This window comes from Taudactylus pleione, unplaced genomic scaffold (genome assembly GCF_031769625.1).
Source record: "Taudactylus pleione unplaced genomic scaffold, aTauple2 ptg000845l, whole genome shotgun sequence".
Classification (NCBI taxonomy): Eukaryota; Metazoa; Chordata; class Amphibia; order Anura; family Myobatrachidae; genus Taudactylus; species Taudactylus pleione.
The window spans coordinates 6024995-6044485 of record NW_028285247.1 but is presented as its reverse complement, the minus strand read 5'-3'; the positions used below and the strand labels follow the sequence as shown (position 1 = coordinate 6044485).

The window sequence follows — 19491 nt, the reverse complement described above, 5'->3', positions numbered from 1 at the left end:
ATAACTAGAACTTTGTAGGCCACATAGCAAGATATTAAAAGAGGTAAAAAAAAACAAAAAAAAAAACATAAATTTGCCCCCACACAGAGCCCATTCAGTAGTAGTGCCCCTTATACATTATGCCACAGAGTAATGCCCTTTACAGATTATGCCACATAGTAGTAGTGCCCCATATAATGTATTATTCCACACAATAGTAATGCCCCTTAAACATTATGTCCCCCACCCAGCAACTCACCTCACCGTGTCCCTCCAGCAGCCTCTCGCCCTCCCCTGTGTGACATCAGCAGCCAGCAGGTGTGGATTTAGTGCCAGGCCACCAGCTAATTACAGCTGGCACACCAATAGGCAGCGGGAAACATGGATAGACAGCGGCGCCACAATATCAATCTGGCGTTGGTTGCATGTCAATCCGAGCTCGCTGACCAGCAAACAATCAGGAGCCACCACTGCTGATTCACTGCCAGTCTGTGAGCTCTGATTGCCTTGCAACTGCGGCACTCTCCATGTCTGCCTGCCAGTGCGCAAGTTTTAATCAGCTGGCTTGCTGGCACCAAATCAACACCGCTGACACTCGGACCTCCCTCGGCGGCCCTGACTGGACCGGCCTACCTTGCGTGTGTGACTGGGTGCAGGGGGCAGGCAGGCCATAGAGATTGCTCGGGCACCTTAGCAGCCTCACCCCTCGCACCCACGGTAGTTACGCTACTGTTTGCATGCATGTTAGCAAACAGTGGGGTCTTTGTAAGAATCAATGGATGGGGTTATAGGCGAGGTCAATGTAAACATAAAGGCTGCAGGTGTACTTTAGTGTCCAATCTTCAACCCGGGCCAACGCCAGGAATCATAGCTAGTTTAGAAATATAGATAGATAAATATTATACTTTACACCAGTAGACAATATTCCTTAAAATTACATATATATATATATATTAGGGATGTGCAGGCTCGGATAGGTTCGAGTTTGCACGTGGAGTTCGGATTTTTCCCTCCAAAAAAACGGAACTCAGAACGAGGCAAAACGTCATCTTACATGGACGAACATCATCATTCCTGGTCTTTTGTCCAGGAATGATGATGTTCGTCCATGTAAGATGACGTTTTGCCTCGTTCTGAGTTCCGTTTTTTTGGAGGGAAAAATCCGAACTCCACGTGCAAACTCGAACCTATCCGAGCCTGCACATCCCTAATATATATATATATATATATATATATATATATATATATATATATATATTATTATAATCAGTTACTTTTATAGTGCAGCATAATCTGTTGTGCAGTAAGCTTGATGTGTCTTTCATCTGACGCACTAAGTTTCCTTGGCCGACCACTGTGTCTACGGTCCTCATTGTTGCCCGTTTCTTTGTGCTTTTTCAAAAGAGCTTGAAGAGCACATCTTGAAACCCCAGTCTGCTTTGAAATCTTTGCCTGGTAAAAAACTTGCTGATGCAGTATAACTACCTTGTTTCTTGTTGCTGTACTCAGTCTTGCCATGGTGTATGACCTATGACATGAAACTATCTTCCACAACCTCATCTTTGTTGCAGAGTTTGGCTGTTTCTCACCCAGTTTTACGCCTCCTACATAGCTGTTTCTGTTTCAGTTGGCTGTGTTTCAACCTACATATGAAAATGATGATAATTATTAAGGGTTGTAACTAGGGTAGTGCGACCTGTGCCATGGCACAGGGCACTGCAGGGCAGGGGGCACTGTTTGGGCCTTTAAATTTTCCTGTTTATTATCATTCTCACTTGTAGCCAGGCCAAGAGACAGGGGGGTACTACAGGTACACCCGTTCCGGGCCCTAAGGTTGAGAAGGGCAAACAACAGGGAAGCAGTGCATAATTATTTACATACTCACCACACCAGTTGGCTGGCCGGTGCCAAAAAAGCCCTCCTCACCCCGCTGTGACCCCCGCCCTGGTGACCCCATCCCCAGCTACCCACATCACTTTGTACACACTGTGCATGTGTAATGATGCCGCAATGGTGGCGTCATTACATATGTGGGGAGATCCTGTGTCCGCCCTGCACCAGCTCTTCTGTGCCTCTCCGTCTCCCTGCTGTTGCCTGTAGAGAAGAAGTAGGCTAGACGAGCGGTGATAGCACACTTTAGGAGATGAGTGTGTGGTGTTGGTGGTAGGTGTATAGTTACTTTATTTAATTTCTAATATATATATATATATATATATATACATACACAAACACACACACTCAGGTGCATAAATATTGGGACATTGACAGAATTTTCATATTTTGGCCACTATTCACCACCACAATGGCTTTGAAAAGAAACAAACAAGATGTACTTTAACTGCAGACTTTCATATTTAATTTGAGGGTAATTACATCCAAATCAGGTTAAAGGTGTAGGAATTACAGCGGTTTCTATATGTGCCTCCCACTTTTTAAGGGGCCAAAAGTAATGGGACTATCAACTCAAAAGCTATTTCATGGACAGGTGTGGGCTATTCCCTCGTTATTTCATTATCTAGTAAGCAGGTAAAAGGTCTGGAGTTGATTCTAGGTGTGACATTTGCATTTGGAATCAGTTGCTGTCGACTCTCAATATGAGATCCAAAGAGCTGTCACTATCAGTGAAGCAAGCCATCATTAGGCTGAAAAATTAAAACAAAGCCATCAGAGAGATAGCAAAAACATCAGGTGTGGCCAAATCAACTGTTTGGAACATTCTTAAAGAGAAAGAATGCACCGGAGAGCTCAGCAACATCAAAAGACCTGGAAGACCACGGAAAACAACTGTGGTGGATGAAAGAAGAATTATTTCCCTGGTGAAGAAAAACCCCTTCACAACAGTTGCCCAAATCAAGAACCCTCTCCAGGAGGTAGGTGTATATGTGTCAAAGTCAACAATCAAGAGAAGACTTCACAAGAGTGAATATAGAGGGTTCACCACAAGATGTAAACCATTGGTGAGCCACAAAAACAGGAAGACCAGATTAGAGTTTCCCAAACAACATCTAAAAAAGCCATTACAGTTCTGGAACAACATCCTATGGACAGATGAGACAAAGATCAACTTGTACCAGAGTGATGGGAAGAGAAGAGTATGGAGAAGAAAAGGAACTGCTCATGATCCAAAACATACCACCTCATCAGTGAAGCATGGTGGTGGTAGTGTCATGGCGTGGGCATGTATGGCTGCCAATGGAACTGGTTCCCTTGTATTTATTGATGATGTGACTGCTGACAAAAGCAGCAGAATGAATTCTGAAGTGTTTCGGGCAATATTATATGCTCATATTCAGTCAAATGCTTCAGAACTCATTGGACGGCGCTTCACAGTGCAGATGGACAACGACCCGAAGCATACTGCAAAAGCAACCAAAGTGTTTTTTAAGGCTAAAAAGTGGAATGTTACGAGTCCTGAGGAAAAGGCCCGCCGTGGTCTTGAAACATTGCCACAGTTTGTATAACATGTAACCTATTCAATACAAGCTTTTTCTACAATTGGAGTGCCGCATATTCCTTTTCATTGTGACTTGCATAGTTCATAAGAAGATACCCTGCCTATCTTTCTATAGTGCATAGGAGGTCACTCCAAATAATAATCTATAGTGGTGTGTTCATAACACGATAGTTGTAAAGACAGTAACTTATTACTCACTAGGTATGTGAGCACCCAAAAGGATTAATAGAAAAATAATAACCAGAAAGTGAATACAATAAAGATTGTGCTTTTATTGATACTACAAACATGGCATTAGTAAAAGTTTTCACTATTAAAAATAATAAAATTGGCATTTAAAAAGGGTTTATTATAACAATGGCAAAAAAATATATAAAAAGCAAATATTAGGTACATTATCACAAGATCAAGTGAAATCTATAATCGATAAACCTAATAAAACATAAAATAAACAAACAGCCTCACTGAAATGCTGCTTGCTGTGATGCATTTCACGGCACCTAGCCACTTCTTCAGGCAGTAGAAGTTGAATGAGACACAATTCAAAAGTGATCAGTTTAAAAGTAAATGTAAAATACTAGGAAGAAGTAATGGATCTTGAAGCAGTTGCATAATATGCACATAATAGCTTCATGACTAAGCTAAATCTTACAATGTTAATAAGTTTATGGTAAAATAAGAGAGAAGAATCATGAATAGAGAAGAAATAAGTAGTTTTCAATATGGTAAAAAAAATGCTATGAGAAATACACTTAACATAGAAGAAAGTGATGGTGTTTAGAGTAAATCGGCCAGTAAGGTGGGAAGGTGATAGGCTGAAGGCTGTAACCACTTTATAATTGTCAAAAATTATAATAATTATCTCTAGAGAGTCTGGATGATAGTGTGGTTGATTTACACTTAAACGTAAATGAGCCCCAAAGCAGTTAGTAATTGTTGAAGAAAACACACTGATACTTTTCAGAAAATGCATGTAGCCATAGGGATCATTGTGCCTTATGGGAAATGATACAATTGATCCCATTAGTATGTATATATCTCTGTTTTTTGAATATTACAGCTACATAATGGGCGTAAGGTGCCATCAGCGAAATTGCTAGACTCTTCAGGGAGATTGCTACTATTTCAGGGAGTCTCCCCGACAATCAAGGATAGTTGTCAAGTATGGGCATGATGGAGTAAGAGCACATACACTAGTATGTATTTACTAAAGCAATCACTGAGCGAGAAGCACTGTGAGTAACATATGCAAAAATCGAGGTACTAGGGTTGAAAATGTAGTGTCTTGCCTTCTTCATAACCCCTCTATGCCTGCTTTCAATCACCTTGAGAGTATTGGAGGAGTTGCATGATGATGTGTATTACTGTATATTTAATTATTTATTGCAACTACTGGGAGAGGGAGGTAGCACATGAATCTATGCATCGTGCAAGTGGCAATCTAAGAACATAGGGGTACAGTATGTTTGCTAACATGCAGGCTTTTAGTGGAGTTGTTGCCCATAGCAACCAATTGGATTCTATTTAACATTATCTAGCACCTTCTAGAAGATAATAGCTAGAATCTGATTGGCTGCTATGGGTAAGAAGTCTACTTCTAAAAATCACCTCTTTAGTAAATATACCCCCTAGTCTCTGCCACACTTGGATTGTGCCACCTAAGATGAGTTCACTTGTTAGTAGGAATAGCCAAGAGAACAGGGATACTAAATATACTTTATGGTTGATTACTTGCAGAGTTTATGAACATACATATGCTAAATAACAGCAATGCACAAAAAAGTGTAAATAACATCATAGGGCGGAATTCAATTGATTCCAGCCCTTATCGACGGAGCTATTCAATTCTTGCTTCTGTCAGGCATGATCAGCTGCCAGCGCTACATTCCAGCTTGCAGCCCCTGGGGGATGAGAGCTGAAATGTGCGAAAAGTGACAAGTTCGGGCGCCCAAACATCACTTTTCTCGATCGTGCCCAGCACTTTGGTCGGGTTTGGCTGCTTTACGCGGCTAAACCCGACCACTTTGGGCGCGATCAGCGCGAAAATCTAGAACAATTGCATAGCGGCCCGCGATCTCCTGTCACTTTAGACGGGAGATGTGGGCCACGAAAACAATTGAATTCCGCCCACTAAGTCATTTAAAAGGGCAACAAGCAGAAAAAGTAGGCTTGGTGCTTACACTCTTGTAACTCCCAAATAGATAAATGCAGCTGCTTCCATAAGGGAATTGGCTAACTTCCCTAGAAAGGATAATTCAATTCTGAATAAAGGTAACTGAATAGTCCACACTGACCACCAGTGTTTTTAGAAGACCCAACCAAATCCACTTATGATGATAATAGTTGTTATTTAAATACAAAGGGATATATTTACTAAAGTGTGGGTTTTTAGAAGTAGAGATGTTGCCCATAGCAACCATTCGGAATCTACTTATCATTTATCTAGCACCTTCTAGAACAGGGATGGGCAATAAGCGTCCCTCCAACTGTTGTTGAACTACAAATCCGAGCATGTCTTGCATCAGTTTTAGCATGGCCAAATAACAAGACGGACAGAGCATACTGGGATGTGTAGTTTTACAACAGCTGGGGGGGCACTTATTGCCCACCCATATTCTAGAAGAGAATACCTACAATCTGATTGGTTGCTATGGGCAACAACTCCACATCTAAAAATCCACATTTTAGTATATATACCCCAAGGAGTGTACTTGGTCTCCGCTGATAATTATGGACAGTGTTCATATATTCAGGGTCTTATACATGCTTTGTCCCTTATAGATAAGCCCAATAACACTAAGCCAGGCAAAGTACACTCCTTAGATTTAAATAACAACTATTATGATAAATGGATTTGATAGTGTCTTCTAAAAAAAAACTCTGCATATTGAAATATACTATTGGTGGTCATTGCAGACTTTTCATTTACCATTATTCATGTAAACATTTGAAACCACAAGAAGAAGCCACATACATGGGTAATTTTATTGTACTTTAGTGTTCTTTTTAATGTGTATTGATGTATATGCATGCTCTTGGTTCAAGATGTTTTTATGAAGTTAAATACAAGTATTTCATTGGATGAAGATGATCACTCAGTAGGATTAAGTAGCAATTAGCATTGACGCTGTCTTCTAAGGGAATAAACATCAGGAAAATGTGCACAAAAACATCATGGAACCATTCACTGAACTGCAGAGTCCTATAGGTTGGAGTCACGTGCAGTCATCTGTCAAGAACATGGTGAAAGATAGTTCATATGACCACATGACCTTCTGCTCAGGCTTCATAGTCCATTGTCTTTGAAACTCTGACAAATAAGCAGTTGGGATGAGTCCTTTATACACTGTACACTGATTTGTACACTGCAGCTCAAATATGATATTTGCTTTTTGGTGATTTTGTAATGATACATGTTGAAATTTGCAGTCACCTGATCTACAGTTGCGTGACTGTTTTGAGTTAATACACAAACAATAGCAGTCCTAGAGTATGTATTAGTGTCTGCTGTTTTCCTTTGCTGAAGCTGTTGTTGTGTTGAAGCCCTTGTTTGCATTGTGTTAAGTGTCCCTTATTTATTTAGGTGTTAACTACTGTACCTACATGTTAGATTTAATAGTTTCCCCCCCTAAGACATCCTGCTTTCCTGAATAGTGGGTGTGATTGACATATAATATTGCAAGCATGTAATTTATTTAATGAAAATTATATACTGCGTTCAGCTCTAATTATTAATGGTGTTGAAAGCTAATCCAACATATCTCTGGCATAAATATTGAATATACAGACTGTACAGGTGAATGAAGGAAAAAACTCTTTACTGGTATATAGCAAATAAATATAAAACAGAATAAATACAGAAATAAGAAAAACGGATTGGTTATTCACAACATGTATTTTCATACAACGGAATATATGCTGAGTATAAAAATCAAGGAGAGATCAGTATTAAAATACTGCTGATATATTCAGTGGTTCAGTGTAAAGTAATGGCGTGACTGGTAGGACCCAGTCAGATGTGGGGGATGCTGTTAGTAAATGGAGAATGTAGAATACGATAATTGCAGAGTAAAGTAATTGAGATAACCAGCGGCGTCCCACTGGTACCTGATAGTACCAGATGTAGTGCTATTGGTGGGATGCCCGGGGTGAGCTTCTTGAGGAAGGCAGTACGGACCTGAATGGCAGGTGAGGGGTTAATCCCAAGCAAGCTGTTTTACTCCTGCTGCATATGCCAGCAGTACATCAGGTCCCAGATGTCTGCCAGCAATGCACGCTGGAGTGGTAGCTGCTTTGCGGGGGGGATGTTACAGTTAGGGCTCACTAAAGCCGTTTACCATGCACCCACTCCACACTGGAGACTTACCTTCCTGTACCTCGCCGCTGTCCGCTCCTTCCTCTAGCTGGCTGCTGCTTCTTTCGGCGTGTGTTCTTCCTCCTTCCCGTGTGATCCTCTGAGCTGGGTCACGTGTCCGAGTCCTCTCCTGCGAGTGTGCAGTCCGTCCGCTACTTCCGGTTATGGTCACGTGGTGGTGGTTAGTCTGCGGCTGTGTGAATCGACTTGAAAAGCAGTATTAAATGGATAAGGATCTCCTCCTTGGATACTGAAATAATGTCTTAGGTCTCCAACGCGTTTCAGCCAGGTTGGCCTTTTTCAAGGAGTTTGGTGTGAATGATCGGAATTTGTCTCTGTGGAATTATATGGGAGAGCTCATGGATTGGTCCTATGCAAATTGACTGTTCTTCAATTGGTCATTCAGTCAACCCATTCTGGTGGTTGTTGATGCTGGAATTAAACTATACATTGTAAATAAATGACTGGCTATCCATGGTTTGCATAATGGTCACACGTACAGAAAAAATTTACATACATAGAAAAACTAATAATAATAGACGGTAAAGGTTAATGCCAATCGCCTTCAAATAAAAATATAATAATATAAATATAAAGATATAGAATTAAGTAATGAAAATATATGTGTGTGTATGTATATATATATATATATATATATACACATACATTCATATGTCATTTATTTCATTGCTACTTATTTGCTATTATTTATTTTCACTTTTATTTAAAATGTTACACTGTGAACTAGCCAAGTGTCCAACAGGTGGACAGTGATTTTATTCTGCTCTCTAGTGGGCCACTTACTTTAACTTGTCCACAAGATCAAATATTTCCAACTCTTCATTGACAATTTGTAAGTACCTGAACTATCGATTATGGATAAACTGTATTAAGCCATAGTCTCACATTTCTGCTTCACCTTAGGGTTATAGAGTCTTCTGCTGCACATCTTACGTTTAAAAGCCTCTCTGATCTCTTTGTTCCGCAAGCTATAGATGATGGGATTAAATATAGGGGTAAGCACTGAATAAATTATTGCTAGCACGCGGTCATAGTACAAAGAGTAACTTTCGGTAAGCCGGACATACATAAACACAATGCAGGTGAAAAACAACAATACTACAGTCAGGTGAGACACGCAGGTGGAGAAAGCCTTAATTCGCCCATCTGATGACTTTATTTTCAATATTGCAAAAATGATCCTAATATATGAGCTTATTATAAATATGAATGTCACCAGGATAATAAAACTATTGATTATAAAATCAGCAAGTACATTTATGGTGGTGTCTGTACAGGCCAGACTAAGCAATGGTGGTAAGTCACAGAAGATGTGCTGAATTTCATTGCTCCCACAGAAAGGCAGTCTGGATATTAAAATAACTTCAGTTAAGGAGCATAAAAAGCCAAGTGTAAAACAGGCGGCTGCTAACTTTATGGTCATTTTATCGGTCATGATAGAAGAATAGTGCAACGGTTGGCAAATAGCTAAATAGCGATCATATGCCATAGTGGTAAGAAGGTAGCACTCACTGGCTCCAAGAAAATGGAAGAAATAGGTCTGTAATAGACAGCTACTAAAGGATATACTTTTTCTGGGCACTAGAAGATTTATTAACATCTTTGGAATGGTAACTGCTGTATACAAGATCTCCAGGATGGATAAAATACTAATTAAATAGTACATAGGTGTATGCAAGTGTGAGTCTAACCTTACTAATACAAATACAAACACATTACCAACAACAGTAAGAATGTAAAGGAGAAGAAGACATGGGAAGAGGAATGGACCGTATTTGTACAGTGTCGGGAATCCTACAAGAATAAATTCAGAGACAGTGCTTTTATTCCAAGGTTCCATTTCTTGATCTGCAATGGAAAATATACTTTAGTTAAAGACTATACATAACATACTGTATATGTTTTATTATTATTATTACAACTTTAATTTTCGAAGTCTTGGCTGCTCACATAGATCTATCCATAAAACGTGTTCTTTTTCACTTATATCCCTGGTACTTTCCTGATAGGCTTGTCCTTGTACTTATCTTAATTACTACCAAGATGTCTATCACTGGGTATTGAAAAAATCTTCCCTTCTTCCTATTCTCAAAATTATAAATGTCACGTCCAAAGTAGGAAGTGGACCCGGACTTGGTACAGGGAGGTCCTTATGAGCAGTTTCCTGGAATTGGAATGAGGCTGAAAGGAGAGGATATCTGTTCATGAATGTCTCTGCCTTTGCAGAAGAAATAAAGGACGGCGGTACAGATGAAGGAAACGGATAGTTAAAGCCTACTGGGATTGCAGGACACCACTCCAAGAGCTGCTGAGGTTGTAGGGAACCTGAAACCGGTGCTGGCTAAGGTTGCTGATGGAGGAGACTCTGTAACGTAGCAAGGGTAGCAGGATAGGTCACCAAGACTGAGACGGAACAGACCAAAAAGCAGTGACACTTTAGGAGTGGAGCAGGTAGTAGAGGATTTCTCCAACCAAGTACTGCAAACTGGAATGCTGGAACAAAACGAGGAGCACAGAGAACTAGCACACAGACTAGCTGTGTAAGATGTTGCATTGGCAACTCTAGAACTCCCTGAAAGCCCTTAAATGCACAGTGCTGTAGCTGGATTGGCTGTCAGAGCCCATTGAGAATCTAGCATACTGGATTGGCTCAGACTAGACATGTGACCTGCTCCAAGATGGCGGCACCCGGCAGCGTCTGCAGAGAGTCCCGGCCTCCACACCTCCACCCTGTCAGAGACCCACACTGCCTCTCAAGGACTGGACTGAAAACGCCGCCAGCCGCCAGCAGCCTGCACCTCCACCAGATGGACCCCACCAGAGCGCCCAGACAGGTAAGTACCAGACACCCCACGGCGCTCCCGTGAGGCCCTTCACAATCAACAAAGAAAAATATGCTTTTGAGATGGACACTGTCCTCTGACTCTTCCACTTTAGTCAAGTGTTATCAGTGAAGTGAATATGGGGAAGGACTCGGCATTGCCCGACCTACTGGGCCTATGGATTCTGTCTCCTCATTTAGTCTTACAGAATCTTCAGACAATCACTGCTCACCAAGTCATCCTGGAAATGGTTAATCCTCAGTCATTCATGTATATATTTGTGTAGCCCTGGAGCTTCCCTATACCTACTCTTCTTTACTATTTATTTATTTTTTTATATCACCACTCTAAAAAAAAAAATTTTTTAAATGTCAATAAATACTATGGATTATAAAAATAAAAAGACATAAAGAATAAGGTCAGTAATATTGTATATAACAGAAGTATAGGTCACTACAGTATCTCTGGTGTTAGTGAGCCACCAGGCAACCTATTCTAATGCTATCCAGGTTTCCCAGACAACTGACACTATACAGGTTGAGTCTCCCATATCCAAATATTCCGAAATACGGAATATTCTGAAATACAGAATTATTTTGGCATGACTGAGATAATGAAACCTTTGATTTTTGATGGGGCAATGTACACGAACTTTCTCTAAGGCACAAACTATTAAAAATTTTGTATAAAATTACCTTCAGGCTCTGTGTATAAGGTGTATATGAAACATAAATGAATTTCATTTCTTTACACAAACTTTTCTTGAGCCACAAAATTATTTAAAAAATTGTATAAAATAACCTGCAGGCTGTGTGTATAACGTGTATATAACACATAAATGTATTCTGTGTGTATATTTGGTTCTCATTCCCAAGATATTTCATTATGATATGCAAATAATCCAAAATACGGAATATTCCGTTATCCAAAATACCCCTGGTCCCAAGCATTTTGAATATGAGAGACTCAACCTGTAGTTGGAAAATAATTGACATCATTATGTAGAACGCCTGCAGTTACTGCAACAGGACCAACTATTTATTCTACCACAGTTAAGACAGTGAACATTACCTTCACCTTTATGTGGTAGAGCTATTAGTGGACAATTTGCTCAGAAATGAAATTCAACCAATATGCCAAACTCTCCTATTAAAAAATTATTTTATTTTAAATGCATTTACAAAAAGACAGAGAACAAAAAACAGAAGTCTATTCCTCTTACGCTTGAGTGATTCAGATGTAATTATAAAATTTAACCATTATTTGTTATATTATTAAAACATTTGTTCTACTGTTACTTTATTAAAAATAGCAAAATCAAAATATTTTGAATACGCCTTTCAGACTTGTTGGTTTATTTCTTTACTTATGCTATAATATTAGCAATAAATAATACTCTTCATATTAACTCAAGAGTTCCACTTGATTTATATCACACTAATGGATATAAACATTCTAACGGCTAATATAATCTCCCACTTAGGTAAAACAGGTATGCAACACTCCTACACTCCTGCTTATCTTAACTAAATTAATGGCATTGTGACATATGTGAAGGGGAGAAAAAGGTCAGCTTTATTTATTAATTTATTTTATCTGAATTAAACTGAAAGAATTAGAAAGTATGGTGCAGAAGATAGAATGGCCCCACTCACAGTATCGCCATCTGCCACTTCTACTAATCCGGCCTACATGGGGCCAACTGCCAACCCATCACTCAAAGTATCCAACTCCCTTCCCAATGACACAAATAGAAGCCCACCCAGTAATGTGGAAATCATCCTAACCCAAGTATTGGCTGGGAAAGCACCTCAAGAGCTAAAGCAAGACAGCCGTTTTCTGTTCTTTCCACCCTGCGGAAAGCCAACATACAACCAAGGGAGGGGGGTGGGAATGCCAAACAAAGAATAGAACCACAAATTTTAAGAAACTCCCAATCCAGCAAAAAAGCACCCACAAAGCTCCTCCCCTTAAAACATCATCTAACCCAGGGAACACCCCTGTAATCCTCACTACTAAAATTATAACCACTGTTTTGCCAGTGTGAACTGATCCAACCTCTTTGGTTTAATTTCCGGCCAGGCATATAAAATGCTTTCTATCTCTGTATTGAGTGCACTCTCTAAAATTGTATTCATCCAATCAGATCTCAGGGTGAGATGTAGCTATTATCCAAACATTATAACTAATACATAGATAATACAAAGGACCATGTCCTAAGTAACCTTGAAAAACCTCTTATCGGGGTCAAGCAGTAATTCATGTACAGACTTATTCAGTTGTTGCCACTTATAGGAGCATGAATAAAACAATTTTCATTCAACACATATAAATATAAAAGTAAAGTTGCTTCTTAATATTATGACATGGAAAGCTGATTACATATAAGGCAATAACACTAGGACGTAATATTTCTATAAAAATGCATTGCCTGTTGAATTGAATGAAAATCTCAGCGAATCTACATCTAATGTACACAAGCCATAATACAGCGTCATTACATTGTATTATGGCTAGTGCTTCCCTGACATAATCTTTGATGCTATTCATGCAGCATTCCGATTTGTACCTTATGCTTACAATATTTATTGTTAATCAGTGTACTTGGATGCCTCTGATTTGTTATCATTAGTTTGTTTTTAATCCAGTTGCTCAAACACTAAATTCACTCTGGGTTATGATCAATATATTATCCTTTCAGGCACCTATAATCAAACCTCGATCATACTTGCATCAGTATATGCTCCCATCCTGCAGCAGAGTTCCCTTTTCACCTTCTTCAGCAAACTCTCCCAGCTTCCTCGAGGGCTAACATTTATAGGGGGTGACTATAATGTTTCCCACTGATCATACACTTGACAGATCTCATTCGAGTAATGCTTGTCCTAGTCAATCCAAACTATCAAAGCTCCTACTACATGTCACTTAATGATCTTTACGATGCTTGGAGGACTTATCCTTTATTATTTATTACCAGTTATTTATATAGCGCACACATATTCCGCAGCGCTTTACAGAGAATATTTGGCCATTCACATCAGTCCCTGCCCCAGTAGAGTTTATAATCTATGTTCCTTATCACATACACACTAGGGTTAATTTTATAACCTACCAGTATATTTTTGGAGTGTGGGAGGAAACCGGAGTACCCAGAGGAAACCCATGCAAGCACAGGGAGAATATACAAACTCCACACAGGTAGGGCCGTGGTGGGAATCGAACCCATGACCTCAGTGCTGTGAGGCAGTAATGCTAACCATTACACCGTCTGTGCTGTACTTTAGCACGAGGTTACACACACTATTCTGTACCTCATGACCTTCATACGCATATTATTTTTAATTGACTGTGCTTCTACTCAAAAGCTCCTCAAGGCTCAGATTCTCCCTATCTCCTAGTCAGATCATCTTGCCATTGAGCTGGAAATTTCTACTCCTAGTTCACCCTCCGGAACCCTAGTTTGCTTAAATGAGTCCCTCCTTTTAAAAAAAGCTAACATTACTGAAATCACTTCAGCTTTGACAGATTATTATGCTACCAATGCCACTCCAGATATTTCCCCTTCCATTCTATGGGAAGCCCACAAGACCACCCTATGTGGCATACTCATTAATCTTGCATTAGCCCAAAAGAAAGCTGAGGCCAGACGCATATCTGTATTGGAATCTACACTCACTTCTTTAAGTCAGCGTCACCATCGCTACACAAAAAAAATGCACTTATTTAAAAATACTTGCAGTTAAGGGTCAACTTTTGCAAATACTCGTCAAAAAGGCTGCAAATACTCTTTTTTGGGCCCCCAAAGCTTTTACATTACTTGCTTGACAATTAAGGGCTGAGCGCACACAAAATTGTATTCTTTATCTTAAATGTTCAGATGGCTCAACCACCCACAATCCCAAAGTGATAGCCAACCAGTTCCGAGATTATTATAAATCTTCATACAAGCCACCACCAGGGATAAAAACCAGATTGCGATCCTCTAGAAATGAAGAACTATAGGCCAATTTCACTTCTGAATATCGACTTAAAACTTTTAACATATTAGCCAAACGACTAGCTCCTATTTTATCACACTTAGTACATCCAGATAAAGTTGGTGTTGTTTTGAATAGACAAGCTTCTGATAACACAAGGCGACTTATCAATCTTATTCACCTGGCACAAAATAGATCCACGCCAGCCCTGGTGGTGGCTCCCAATGCAGAGAAAGCCTTTGACAGAGTGTCATGTCCATTCATTCAACAAACCCTCATTAATATGGGATTTAAAAAAACATTCTATAAAGGCATAACTTTGCTTTATCGTAATCCTTTAGCCTCCATCTTAGTCAATGGCCTCTCTAATACTTCTTTGCCCATTAGGAACAGCACTTGCCAGGGCTGCCCCCTTTTCCCGCTTCTATCTGCATTGATGATTAGCCGCTAAGATATGACTTAACAGCAATATTACGGGTATTTCTGTTGGAGACTTAGGGCCTGATTCAGACCCGCTTGCAACCACATTGCGCTCGCAAGCGGGTCGGTGGTGGCCCAGTGCACACGCGCAGCATGTGCAACGCGCTTGCATGAGCCCCGAAGCGAGTGAGAACTTCACTCGCTCCGGGGCTCGCAGCAAAACGGGGCAGCTGTCGATGTTGACCGACAGCTCACCCCGTTTTGTAGGCGGGTAGGGGGGGTGGCTGAACAAATGGAATGCCTGCCGTTTGTGGGCAGCCCTACTGACCTCACTCGTGAAGTCAGTAGTGGGCTTCCTGCTCTATTAGAGCAGGAATTCCACTCGGCATTGCGAGTGCTGAGACCCTACCTTAGGGTCTCCTCGCAATGCCGATGGTCGCGATAATCATGACCATCTCCTGCCCACTCGCACTAGCTGTGGGTGGGCACCCACAGCTTAGCGAGCGGACAGGAAAAAAATATTACTCCCCGCCCTGATTCAGAGCGTGCACTCGCAAACAGCGTGCGGCTCTGAATCACCTCCTTAGATCATAAAATGGCTTTATATGCGGATCACGTAATCTTAACTTTGACTGACCCCATCTTTATTTACCAAAATTTACATTTATAGTCCATTCTCTAACTATAAAATCAATTCAAATGAAACAGAAATTTTAGATCTCCAGGTCCCATCTTCAGAGCTTCGTCTCCTGCAATACACATATCCCTTTCGATGGCAGACTGCTAAACTTAAATACCTAGGAATCTACCTAACTAAATCATATTCCAACCTTTATGCAGCCAACTTCCTAAGATTGCTCTTCTCCATCAAATCAGACCTCTGTGCTTGGAACAAACTGTTCTTTTCTTGAATAGGATGTATGGCTGCAGTGAAGATGACTATACTACCTTGCTTATTATATCTGTGGCAGACACTTCCGATTCACATCCTTACCAAAATCCTGAAAAACACTCAAATAGAGATTTCCCACTTTATATGGGCAGGTAAGTGACCTAGGGTCAAAATGCATTTATTGCAAAAACATTTCACCTAATTAAGTACTACCGTGCTACCCAGCTGACACCATGTGTTTTATGGCATGCTCCTCCTAACCAAAGAGTTTGGACAGCAATTGAAGCTGACACTCTCTTGGTGTATTCTCCTTACACAGAAAAAAGGGATTTGCCCTCCAGCACACTGTAGCAAAATCAACAAAAAATACTTAAATCCTACATGATAATAGAGATTCAGAGGTATTTGTTACATACATTTGCAAATATATGAATAAGCGCCAGTCCATCGTCAAGGCTCCTCTATACTGGCGTCCCTAACATTAAGTGGTTCATGTCCGAGAAGCAAGGCACTCCAAAAAATTCCAGCCAAGGACCATCCCAGGGCATCACACGAAAAGGGGAAAAAAGGTGATAGTGAAGTGTAAGGGATAGATGTCTATAGATAAATCAGTAAGTGTTAATGAAATGTGAAAGAATTAAAATGACATAAATAATAAACAAACAATTAAAAAAGTGATAAAAAATATCTATGTGAATTAAGTGGTGATGCCCTGAAAAAGGTCCAGCCAAAACAACTCCGGGGGCCCCACTCCCAAATGCTCACCCCAAAATAATTATTGCTACATAATAATAGAACCCACTCTGGGTCATATAATTACAAATTGGTGTACTGCATAATAACAGCACATGTATAAGCTGAGCGCTAACCCTCTTAGATATTAGTATCTAAGAGATCCGAACGAACCTGAACTAAGGGGATCCGAGTCGGATGTTCCCGCCTTACTCGGATCTCTGACATTGAGGCAAAGCCATAGAGACAAAATCTCACGGCTCGCGAGCTTTCATCTATATATAAGGGATGCGGCGGGAGCTATTTCACTCCGGGTGTGGAGACTGAACAGGGAGGGTATGTAGTGTAGGGCTGGGGAGAGGTGCTGTGCTGTTCTGTCTGCTGTGTCCTGTTCTGTCTGCTGTGTCCTGGGCTGGTGCTGCTGATCCATTCTGGGCTGGTGTTGTGTTGTCTGCTGTGTCCATCTTGGCTGCGGCTGCTGATCCATCAGGGCTGGTGCTGTGCTGTCTGCTGTGTCCATCTGGGCTGTTGCTGATCCATCTGGGCTGGTGCTGTCTGCTGTGCTGTCTGCTGCGTCCATCTGGGCCCAAGTTATGGACCCAAATAAAGTGTATTTTTTGTGCAATATATATTTTATTTGTCTGTATGTGTGTTAGACTTAACCGCACAAAATACAGCAAGTCAGCAACGCAAGCTAGTGCTGCTCGACTCCAGTCGTCATCAATCTGTGCTCTGGGCCCAAAGTTCTGGAGCTGAAAAAATAAAAATAAATTGTCTTTTTCTTCTAATAATTGTCTGTGAGTGTTAGGCTTAGCCGCACAAGATCTATCAAGTCGGTAACGCAAGCTAGTGCTGCCCGACTCCAGTCGTCATCAATCTGTGATCTGGGTCCAAAGTTCTGGAGCTGAAAAAATAAAATAAAAAAAAATTGTCTTTTTTTTCTAATAATTGTGCGTGCTAGGCTTAGCCGCACAAGATCTATCAAGTCGGCAATGCAAGCTAGTGCTGCCCAACTCCAGTCATCATCAATTTGTGCTCTGGGCCCAAAGTTCTGGAGCTGAAAAAAAAGAAATATATTGTCTTTTTTTTGTCAAAATTTTTTTGTGTGCATTTCAGCCAAACCTGGTTGTCAGAGTCATTGGCGTAGGTGCGCAGGGCTGCTGTGCTTCTGTCTATGGAGAGGCTGCTGCCCAAAATAATAAATAAATTTTTATTGTGTGCATGTTAGCCACACCTGTCATCGGCGTAGCTGCACAGGGGTGCTGTGCTGCTTTCTGTGAAGGGGCTGCATGAATATTGCAATGAAAACTTTTTTTTCTAAGTTATTGGGTTACAAAAAAAATTTTTTTTAATCTTAAACAGCAGAAATGCTATCCTAATTGGTTATAAAGTTATATGCTCTAAAAAACTAAAGCCTATATTTATTTACAAACCTATATAGAGTAGACATCCTAAATTCTAAAACTGTTCTATTCAAAAACATTGAAATCACCATTAAAAAGTCACAATGGAAGACTACAGCGTGGAGAATCTTTCTTCACAGGAGAAAGGAGAGGCCTCAGAGAACATGAAAAAAGATGCTCTAGGTGCTGAACTTCAAGGGATTTCTCCATCATGTTCTGCAGTGTGGAAAGGTTTTATTCACATGTTTTCTATAAAGCAGTTCAAAGTTACAGCCTTCAAAGTGTCTGGCTATAATACCCACCTTTGCCAGGAATTACCAAAGATTATTACAAGCAAAGGATTAATCTGTCCAGAATCTGTCTGGAAATTCATGGATCGTATTTGGCCTGAATGCACTAAGACATCCAGTGATTCTGTCACTGTGTTCTGTAGCCAACTTTATTCCTATCTGAATCGCAAACTGAAATACGGAATAGTAAGCACAGACAACATGGAGGCCTTTGTTATTCCGCTGCCTGCATGCCAACCAATACCTCCCAGACTACACCAACTGGGGGGACCAGGTCTTGATAATGACCATCCCAATCTGTTGCTAGGCCTTCTTCTTCCAAACCATCCATCCTGGACTTCCTGTCCAAAAAGGGTGAGCAGGGTACAGAAAGAGGAGCTAGATGTACCCAATTAATTTTTTTTTCATCTATAATAGATGATGTAGAGAGATAAGAGCTTCAGATGTTGGAATAGTGGCTCCCACCTATTTGGCATCCCTCCAGAGAACAGAGCTCTGTTCCTCAGGAAGTGTCTATGCCTGAGCTGATAGGTAGTCTCTGTCTGTTGGTAAACACCCTTCAGGAGATGGCAACCAAAAATAACAACTATAATAATAATAATGTGTCCACTGATAAATTATAATGATAACCAGCCTGATCCCTTAACAGCAACATACCCCATATGGCCAACTCATAATATGACACCCAGTTTGCAGCCTCCTCTTCCTAATGACGCTAATCCAGTCGCCATGGTTGATCAATCAGCCATGTGTGGTCCACCCAATTTTTGGCCTTCTACATTCTAACACCGTATTCACATATCTAAGAGGTGGACAGTGGGAACAATGGGAATTTGAAGGCCACTAACTACTCCCTGTACAGGTTGGGAAATTCCTTTACAGAACAGAAGGTTTGCAAAGGATTATTTAAGTCAATTGTTTATGTATTTTTGGAAAGCATGCTTCCTTGTCCCCTTCTGAGATGAAAAAAAATCCACTCCCAGCAAGCAGACATGGTGCTCAAGAAAGAATTCCCAAGAAAGACGCAATGTAAGACTTAAACCTTAAATCTGAAATGTTGCATTTAATGCTCTGTTCCGCTTGTTCACATATCTCATATGGTTAAGTGGATGAAAATCCACTCCTAGCCGCAGAAGCAGGCACAGCA

At 40.5% G+C, this 19491-nt stretch overlaps 1 protein-coding gene across 1 annotated transcript; it reads right to left on the bottom strand.

Annotated features, from left to right (window-relative positions):
• Window positions 1-8676: 8676 nt before the first annotated feature.
• Window positions 8677-9648, bottom strand: LOC148474441 (olfactory receptor 6N2-like). Its single transcript, XM_088458692.1, has one exon. The coding sequence runs from the start codon at window positions 9646-9648 to the stop codon at window positions 8677-8679; it is 972 nt and encodes a 323-aa protein (XP_088314818.1).
• Between the last annotated feature and the right edge of the window lie 9843 nt (window positions 9649-19491).

What these genes read in the sequence shown, in the direction of transcription:
- LOC148474441 (XM_088458692.1), bottom strand. Translation starts at nt 9,648, where the DNA reads ATGGAACCTTGGAATAAAAGCACTGTCTCTGAATTTATTCTTGTAGGA.